The sequence below is a fragment of the Octopus bimaculoides genome, chromosome 1 (assembly GCF_001194135.2).
Source record: "Octopus bimaculoides isolate UCB-OBI-ISO-001 chromosome 1, ASM119413v2, whole genome shotgun sequence".
NCBI lineage: Eukaryota > Metazoa > Mollusca > Cephalopoda > Octopoda > Octopodidae > Octopus > Octopus bimaculoides.
In genome coordinates, this window is record NC_068981.1 from 197,117,634 (window position 1) to 197,127,023 (window position 9,390).

The following is a 9,390-nucleotide window of genomic DNA, read 5'->3' on the forward strand; positions in this document are numbered from 1 at the left end:
GTACCACATAAAGAGCACCTGTGCTAGTACCACATAAAGAGCACCTGTGCTAGTACCACATAAAGAGCACCCATGCTAGTACCACATAAAGAGCACCCATGCTAGTACCACATAAAGAGCACCCACGCTGGTGTCACATAAAAACCACTTTGTACACTCTGAAAGGTGAGTGGCATTAGGAAGGGCATCCAAGCTGTAGAAACCCTGCGAAAGCAGACAATTGGGGCCTGGTGCAGCTCTCCTGCCTTGTCAGCTCCTGCCAAACCAGCTGACCCAAATCACAAGGCAAAATTGAACACTAAACGATGATGGTGACGATAATGATGCATCTATTGAGAAAAATAAGACATCTTTAATTTTACTAACTTACATTAAATCTCTATTTGGGCGGGGGGTGGAGGGGGTGAAGGTTTAAATGGTGATTTTGTGTTGATTTTTAGAGAGAATTTGAAATATTTAAAATTTGTTCAGCACAATCTTATGGAAGCAAACTCTATTTCACTTTCTCATTAACAAAGAGAGATTATACACATGTGAATTCCCAGATCACGCATTAATTTTGACCCCAAGGTAGCTCTATCCACTGCTTCTGTGTATTCTGATTGCTTTTTACTTGTGGGTTGTTGGCAGAATTGTTAAATTTCCCAGCAATGAGCTTCCTATTGTTTTCTTCAGCCCACGTGGATATTGTGTTCAAGACTTTCAGTAGTTTTGAGGTATTTTCAGGGTTCTTCATAGCCTATGATACTTTTGTATCATCAACACAACTGGTGGAAGGGGCCGGCTGTATGACGATGATATAGATATATACAATTGTATGCATACACATTATATATATATATATATATATATATATATAGATATATAGATATATAGATATATATATATATATATAGATATAGGTGCAGGCATGGTTGTGTAGTAAGCATTATGCTTCCCAACCACATGGTTCCAGGTTCAGTCCCACTGCATGGTACCTTGGGCAAGTGTCTTCTACTATTGCCTCGGGCCAACCAAAGCCTTGTGAGTGGATTTGGTAGACGGAAACTGAAAGAAGCCCGTCGTATATATATATATATATACGTATATGTATATATATGTGTGTGTGTGTTTGTGTTTGTCCCCTGCTGTCACTTGACAACCAATGTTGGTGTGTTTACATCCCCGTGACTTAGTGGTTCAGCAAAAAAGACCAATAGAATAAGTACTAGGCTTACAAAGAATAAGTCCTGGGGTCGATTTGCTCGACTAAAACCTTTTAATGTAGTGCTCCAGCTTGGCCGCAGTCAAATGACTGAAAAAGTAAAAGAATAAAAGCAAAGTAATCTATAGATGGTCGCCGTACAGTGTCGGATTAATGGCAGAACTTGAGGTTGTTCAGTGATGCTACACAAGGAAGATTGCATCAGTGGAACAGCTGAGCTACTGGGAGAGCCTGAAAGAGCTACGACTCTAGGCCCTGGAGAGAAGACGGGAGAGGTATGCAGAGATATATGTTTGGAAGATTCTGGAGGGACTGGCACCAGACTTTGGGACTGAGAGTTATAACGGACCTCGAAATGGACGTCACTGCACCGTTCCAAAAGTCCCAGCTGTCCCATCTAAGGCGAGGACCATGTATTGCAATAGCTTGGGATTCGAGGGCCCACAACTATTTAACTGCTTGCCAAAACATCCGAGGGATCTCCATAGAGTGGGGGGAAGATATTTTCAAGAAACAACTTGACTGCTTGCTATTCAAGATCCCAGATGAACCAATACGAAGGCAGGAAACTCAAAAGAGGGCAGCAGTGTAGACCTCCCGCCTTCACCAAAAGTCAATCACATAAGATTAACCATTTAAAAGGTAATTACACTGGCGGTGCCCCAGCATGGCCACAGCCTTAGGGATGAAACATATAAGAATATATATATATGAGTGTGTATGTGTGTGTGTATGTGTATATATATATATATATATATATATATATATATATATATATATATATATATATATATATATGGATGTATATATATGTGAATGTATATATATATACACACATACACACACAAATGTAGAGAGACAGAAAGAAATATATATTTGTGTTCAGTATATACATTATGATTGAGAACTAAAACAGCCACTCAACCACTCAAATGTGGATGTGATATATCTCGACTTTGCCAAGGCCTTTGACAAAGTTGACCAGGGGTTGATATGTCACAAACTACACGACCTTGGTATCACTGGAAAACTGGGAGAGTGGATGCATGACATTTTAAAGGGCAGAAGTCAGGCAGTTCCAACCAATGGTGCTCTCTCTCTGGGGTGACATCAATCCACAGCAGAGTTCCTCCGGGAACTGTACTAGGACCACTATTGTTTGTTGTGGCTCTCTCAGACATGCTGTCACTCATACAGTCAGCCATTCTCAACAGCTACACTGAGGATACAAAATTATCTCAGGCAGTCAAGGACCCTGGTGACATAGTAAAACTACAAAGTGACCTGCGTGTAATATACAAGTGGTCTGATGAAAATAACATGCCGTTGAATGCTGATAAGTTTCAAGCACTTCACTATCGGCCCACAAACAGGCCACAATCGGAATGCATAGGACCATGGGGCAATGCAATCCCAGAGATGGAATCGGTGCGCGACTAGGGAATCTACATGAGTAGTGATGCAATATTTCATGTGCATATTGCCAGGATGGCAACACTGTGAAGGTGAGTTGCTGAATGGGTCCCTAGATCATTCAGGACCAGAAATAAGGATACCTTGCTAATCCTATGGAGGATATTTGTCCTCAGTCATCTGGATGACTGCTCCCAACTGTGGTCACTGCAGAGCATCAAATTGGTGGAGGAACCTGAGGCATTCCAGCACCACAACACAAAGAAGATTGACTCAGTGAAACAGATGAGTTACTGGGAGGGGCACAAGAACTGAAACTTTATTCCCTGGAGAGACAGTGAGAAAGGTATGCAGTGATATATACAAGGAAGATCCTGGACGGTCTAGTTCCCAACTTTGGAATTAAAAGCTGCAATACCAACCACTGAACAGGACAGCACTGAATAATACCAAAGACACCGTGTTCTTCATCTCAGATAACGACCCAGTATTGCAACAGCTTCGGTTTCAGCGAAGCACAACTGTTTAACATCCTCCCAAGGAAGCTAACAGACCTGCAAGGTGTAGATGTGGAAGTGTTCAAAAAGCACCTGGACAAATTTCTATCTGAAATCCCAGATGAGCCCACATCACGGCAGGAGGCACAAAGAAGAGCAGCTTCGTCTAACTCGCTTCTTCACCAAGAACAGTACTGAAAGGAGACCCATAAAACACTGAGAGACGGTGCTCCAGCATGGCCCCAGCCTCTAGCTTAAACCAGTAAAAGAATAAAAGTATATATATATATATATATATAAGCACACACACATACAGACACACATCACAATCCTTTTCGAAATTTCAAGTTTCCTTTTGTGACATGTGTTACTGTGTGTGTGTTCGAGTTCGCTGATATTTGCTTTTCGTATTAAATTCCGATATAATTGTAATTTACACACTATGGGAGGTATTTGTAGAAAATTTCGTTAAAAATTACCCGTTTTCCTGAAAGTTATGAGTAAAGAAGGACGTCGCGTGTGAATAATCCAAAACTCCTCACCCCACCCTCAGGAGAATTTTGTTTTCATCACATATTCGGATATAATCAGAATCTACAACATCGGAAGAATATTTGTAGAAATTTTCATTTAAAAATATCCATTTTCCTGGACGTTATGAGGAAACAAAGTTGGGTCAGTACACATCGGTAGGAATGCCACCTACATATACATATGTATGTATATATATACATATATATATATATATATATATATATATATATATATATATATATATATATACAGAGAGAGAGAGAGATGCATACATTTGTGTGTATTATGTGTGTGTATATGTATATATATATATATACACACACAGATAAATGTACGGATATATATACATATATATACATATATATATATATATATATATATATATATATTAGTAATCAAAATGTCAATAACTGAGTCGTAGAAATGCGAAAGAAGACTTTGATAGGAAAATCTAGATTTTTATAACAATGTAAATAAAAACTGAACTTAATGTTTGGGGTGAATGCAATTACTCCACCCCCATCTTCATATACGCAGACGTGTATGATTATATATATGTGTATAATTATAGATATATATATACATAAGTATATATATACTCATACACATACTCAATGTTAATAGATAAAGTAAAGATATATATAGATAAAGTAAAGATAAAGTAAAGATATATAAAGTAAAGATATATATATATATATATATATATATATATATATACTCATATCTTCTATTAGAGATTCGTTGTGTATAGAATAGATGTATATATTGGCTCCGCTTTAGAGGATTAACCACATAATATGTATTATACAGAAATATATAGAAATACGTGAATATATACAGACAAATAAATATATATATATATATGTATATATAAATATGTATGTATGTATACACACATAGTATATATATATATATTAATGACACACAGACACTAGTGAGGCTATATGTCTGGTTCGCGTAGTGTCTAATGTGTAGACAGATGGAGATATATATTCAGTCTATATAGCCATTTTGCAAATATCAGCTTTGTGTTGTCCGTATACATACATACTTAATATATTTATTACGTGTGTATATAAGTGTATAGACCGTAGTCTCGCATTAAGTAAGCCAGCTGTATGTATAAACTATGCAGTCTATAACAGCTGTGTGTATAAACGTGACAAATGTACAATGCCTGGGTGTATAAACAGCGTAGAGTTAATAAGGAGTGTATATATTTTACGTTACATGTATATACTATATCAGATTGTATATATGTTATTTTACATCAATAATGGACAGTGCGTGATTAAATGTTTCCGTACACGTGTATACACATACACGCACAGAGAGAAAGAGAGTGTGTGTGTGTATATAGATATTTATATATAGATAGATATAGATATACGAATGTGTGTGTGTGTTTGTATGTGTATATATTTAAAGAAGGAATACGCACACATGTTTACAGGGCACACGTAATGGTTTCTCGAAAATATCCAAACAGACGGAACAACAGAGATCGTCAAAGTCATCCATGGAGGACAGAGAGAAATGTACAACAGCAAAGATTTCCCAGAATTGCTGCTTGCTTGCTGCTCAATTGCTCACTTGCCAGATAGCTTGCCTAATTGACTACACTTTTATTACGACTGAGCTTTATGAGCATGTGTGTGTGTGTGCGCGCGTATGTGTGTGTGTGTGTGTTCATATAGGGAAATTTTGTTATTTTTAGTTTAATGTCAAACAAAGAAAAAAAATATGCCTTCAAGTAAGAACTCAATACGTGGTGTAGAATTAAATATTTATTTCCACAGAAGATGACGTTTACTTCCAAGTTTTCTGCACACGAACACACACGCACGCACGCACTCGCGCACACACACACACACACACAAATTTGCAGTTAAAAGGCAAAAAAAAACTGTTAAAAATGTATATATATAAATAAATATGTGTACATTTATATATATAAATATACGTACACACACACACATACATGACAATCGTCATATTTCATTCCATAATGGTTATCTCTGAAGAGCACAGAGTTACATAACTAGACTGTTACCCAACATTCCATTGAATTCCTAGTACGAAACCATTTGGTAAGATCAGCCGTAATGGATATCTTGGGTTGTCCGGAAAGTTCATGCTGATTTTTAAGGGATATTAAAGACAAAACAAAATTACGCCATTAAATATTTATTCAACTTAATTCGAACCATTTTGTTGCACGACCCTTTTCCATCTTTCCTTCAACTTAAAGATTCTGTAGACCCAGAATTCCGGTGGTTTCTTGGCAAAGAACTCATCAAGGTGGTTTTGTATGTCCTCCAAACAATTAAATTTTTTCCCATTGAGATTATTTTGCAAGGACATGAATAAATGGAAATCCGAAGGAGCAATGTCTGGTGAATGTGGCAGGTGGGGGGTAACACATCTCGGTCAAGCTGCAACAATTTTTGACAGGTTGTCAAAGAAACATGAGGTCTGGCATTATCCTGACGGAAAACAACATCTTTCCTGTTCACCATTCCTGGACATTTTTCTTGAATTGCTGCCTTTGAATCATCCAGTTGAAAGCAGCACTTCTCAGAATTAACTGGTTACTTGGCAGAAGCTCATAGTACAGGATTCCTTTCCAATCTCACCAGATGCAAAGCATGACTTTCTTAGGATAAAGACCTGCTTTTGAGGTGACTAAAGGTGGCTCATGTTGCTTACCCAGAGAATTTTTTTAACTAAAAATTGCTGTAAACGGTCCATTTCTCATCACCCATCACAATTTGCTTAAAAAGGATTCCATTGTGTTTATACAGCAAATCACAAATAGAAATACGATTCAAAAGATTCTTTTCACTCAGATCATACGGTTCCTAAACATCGTAGCGATTTGAGTACCCGAGCTTTACTAAGTACTCATGGATGGTGGATTTTGATAAATTTAGTGTTTCGGACAAATCCTGCGTTGTAGTTGTATAATGTGGATTATTTTCAATCAATGTCTTGATTTGGTCATCATCTGAAGTGGGGTGGGGTGGTCAGCCTGGGCATTCTTCATCAAAAAGGCTATAATCACCAACTCTAAATTTAGTAAACCACTTCCGTACAGATCTGTCAGCTAAAGTACCTTCACCATACACAGCACACATCCTTTTTGTTGCTTGCGAGGCATTTTTGCTTTTACGGTAAGCACCAAGTGTTTAAAATGCACCTTTTAATCTTCTGTTTTCATAGGGATGCAAAATTGACATGAATTAAATAATTAAAAATTTTCTTTCTCAAGAGATAGTATGAAGTGTGTGCTAACCGGAAATGTAAGCACCATTTGAGTGTAGTCATTGCCAGTGCTGCCTGACTGGCTCCTGTGTTGGGGGCACATAAAAAGCACCATTCAAGCATGGTTAATACCAGTACCGCCTGACTGGCCCTCGTGCCAGTGACATGTAAAAAGCACCCACTACACTCTTGGAGTGGTTGGTGTTAAGAAGGGCATCCAGCTGTAGAAACTTTGCCAGATTGGATTGGAGCCTGGTGCAGCCATCTGGTTCGCCAGTCCTCAGTCAAACCGTCCAATCCATGCCAGCATGGAAAACAGGCATTAAACAATGATGACGGTGGTGATGATGATGATGATAATGATGATGAGGGTGATGACGACGACGATTATATGTGTCGATAAATTTGACGAGTTCTAACGTGTTGGAACATGAACAACTAAAAATCAGCATGCACTTACCTGACAACCCAATATAATACTGTACACTTCGATTAATGTGTGTGTGTGTGTGTGTGTGTGTGCGTGTGTGTGCACGTGTGGTTAAAAAATTTGCTTCCAGACTATATGGTTCTGGGTTCAGCCCCACTGCATGGAACCCTGGGCAAAGGTCTTCCATTATAGCCCAGGACAAACCAATGTCTTGTGAGTGGATTTGGTAGATGGAAACTGAGAAAAGCTCATCATTATATGTGTGTGTTTTTGTGCATGCATTTGTCCCCTACGACTGCTTGATAACTGGTGTTGGTTTGCTTATGTCCCTGTAACGTGTCAGTTCAGCAAAAGTAGCCATTAGAATAAGTACCAGGGTTTGCAAGAAAAGCAAGTATTAGGCAGGGATCAATATGTGCAACTAAATCTTCAAGCCAGTGCCCCATTATGGCCAAAATCACATGATCTGGGGGTCTCAGCAATGAAGATGGGGGCAGAGATTTATTTGGCATCAAAAGCCAATATGAGAGTTTCTTACATGTTATCTTCCGAAGAATAGTCGGTTCTAACAGAACATCCACATTTGTCATCTAGACTTTCTTTCTAATTAGTTGGGCTAGACCCTCTCTGTAATTTTCATCACCTGATTCAACAATTTGATGTCTCTGTAATTATTTCTGTCTTAGGCGTTACCTTTAACTTTGAAGCAATTGGTTATGGTACTCTTATACCTACAGTCATCAGGTATGGTTCCCTCAAATACAACCTGATTAACTACATAGGTGACTAGACCATAGCCCACACCACCAAATATTTTAAGCATCTCAGCAGTGATTTCTGATGAGCCATGGGCTTTCCCTGTCTTTTAGAAATTTTGGATGGAAATTCATAAATTCTTTAATGCATTTGAAAGTTACAAAGAGGGTCATAGTCCAACAAATTAGGGAGAAAGCCTAGATGAGATACAGTTTGGGTTTGTGCTAGGCAGAAGCATCACTGATGCTATATTTCTGGTAAGGCAACTGCGGGAGAAATCTCCAGCCAAAGATAAACCTCTGTACTTGGCTTTTGTTGACTTGGAGAAAGCCTTTGATAACGTATCATGATCTCTTATCTGGTGGTCAGTGTGGAAACTGGCGATAGACGAGTGGTTGGTAAGAGCTGTACAAGCCCTGAACAGGGTTGCTGTCAGTGAGGTGAGGGTTGGCAATGAGTATAGTGAAGAATTCCGGGTAGAAGTAGGGGTTCACCAAGGATCAGTCTTCAGCCCCCTCTTATTCATCATAGACCTCCAGGCAATAACGGAGGAATTCAAGATAGGCTTCCCCTGGGAGCTCCTCTATGCTGATGACCTTGCTCTAATAGCCAAGTCACTATCAGACTAGAGATAAAGTTTAGGGTGTGGAAGCAAGGTTTAGAATTGAAGGGCCTTAGGGTCAATCTAGCAAAAACTAAAGTCTTAGTAAGTAGGAAAGCTGTCAAACCACAATCTTCTTCAGGTAGATGGCTCTGCTCAGTTTGTAGAAAAGGTGTGGGTAGAAACTCCATACAATGTACCCAGTGTAAGCTATGGACACATAAAAGGTGCAGCAATATCAAAAGAAGGTTAACCGGGAAGATAGTTTTTGTGTGTGGCAGATGCACAGGGGCAATAAACACTTAAGATGTACAGAAAACAGATTCCATCACATACCAGGGAAAGAAACTAGAAGTAGTTGATAGCTTCCGCTACCTAAGTGACCAAGTCTGTAGTGGGAGTGGTTGCTCTTAGAGTGTAGTGACTAGAATAAGAATAGCCTGGGCAAAGTTCAGGGAGCTTCTACCTCTGCTGGCAATTAAGGGCCTCTCACTCAGGATGAAACGTAGGCCATGAATGCTGAGGACATGCAGAGGCTTGAAAGAAATGAAGCTAGTATGATCCGCTGGATGTGTAATGTCAGTGTGCATACCCGACAGAGTGCAAGCACCCTGAGAGAAAAGTTGGACATAAGAAGCATCAAATGTGGTGTGCAAGAGAAACAACTGCGCTGGTATGGTCATGTGTTACG

The 9,390-nt window shown here is 38.9% G+C and overlaps 1 protein-coding gene across 1 annotated transcript in view; it reads right to left on the reverse strand.

Moving 5' to 3' along the window:
• LOC106874309 (E3 ubiquitin-protein ligase RNF166) overlaps positions 1–5,290 on the reverse strand; it is a 22,358-nt gene extending 17,068 nt beyond the window's left edge. Inside the window, exon 1 of the mRNA XM_014921996.2 lies at positions 5,090–5,290. Within this exon, the coding sequence (XP_014777482.1) occupies positions 5,090–5,169 (80 nt within the window). The 5' untranslated portion in view covers positions 5,170–5,290. The remainder of the gene's footprint in view (positions 1–5,089) is intronic.
• Between the last annotated feature and the right edge of the window lie 4,100 nt (positions 5,291–9,390).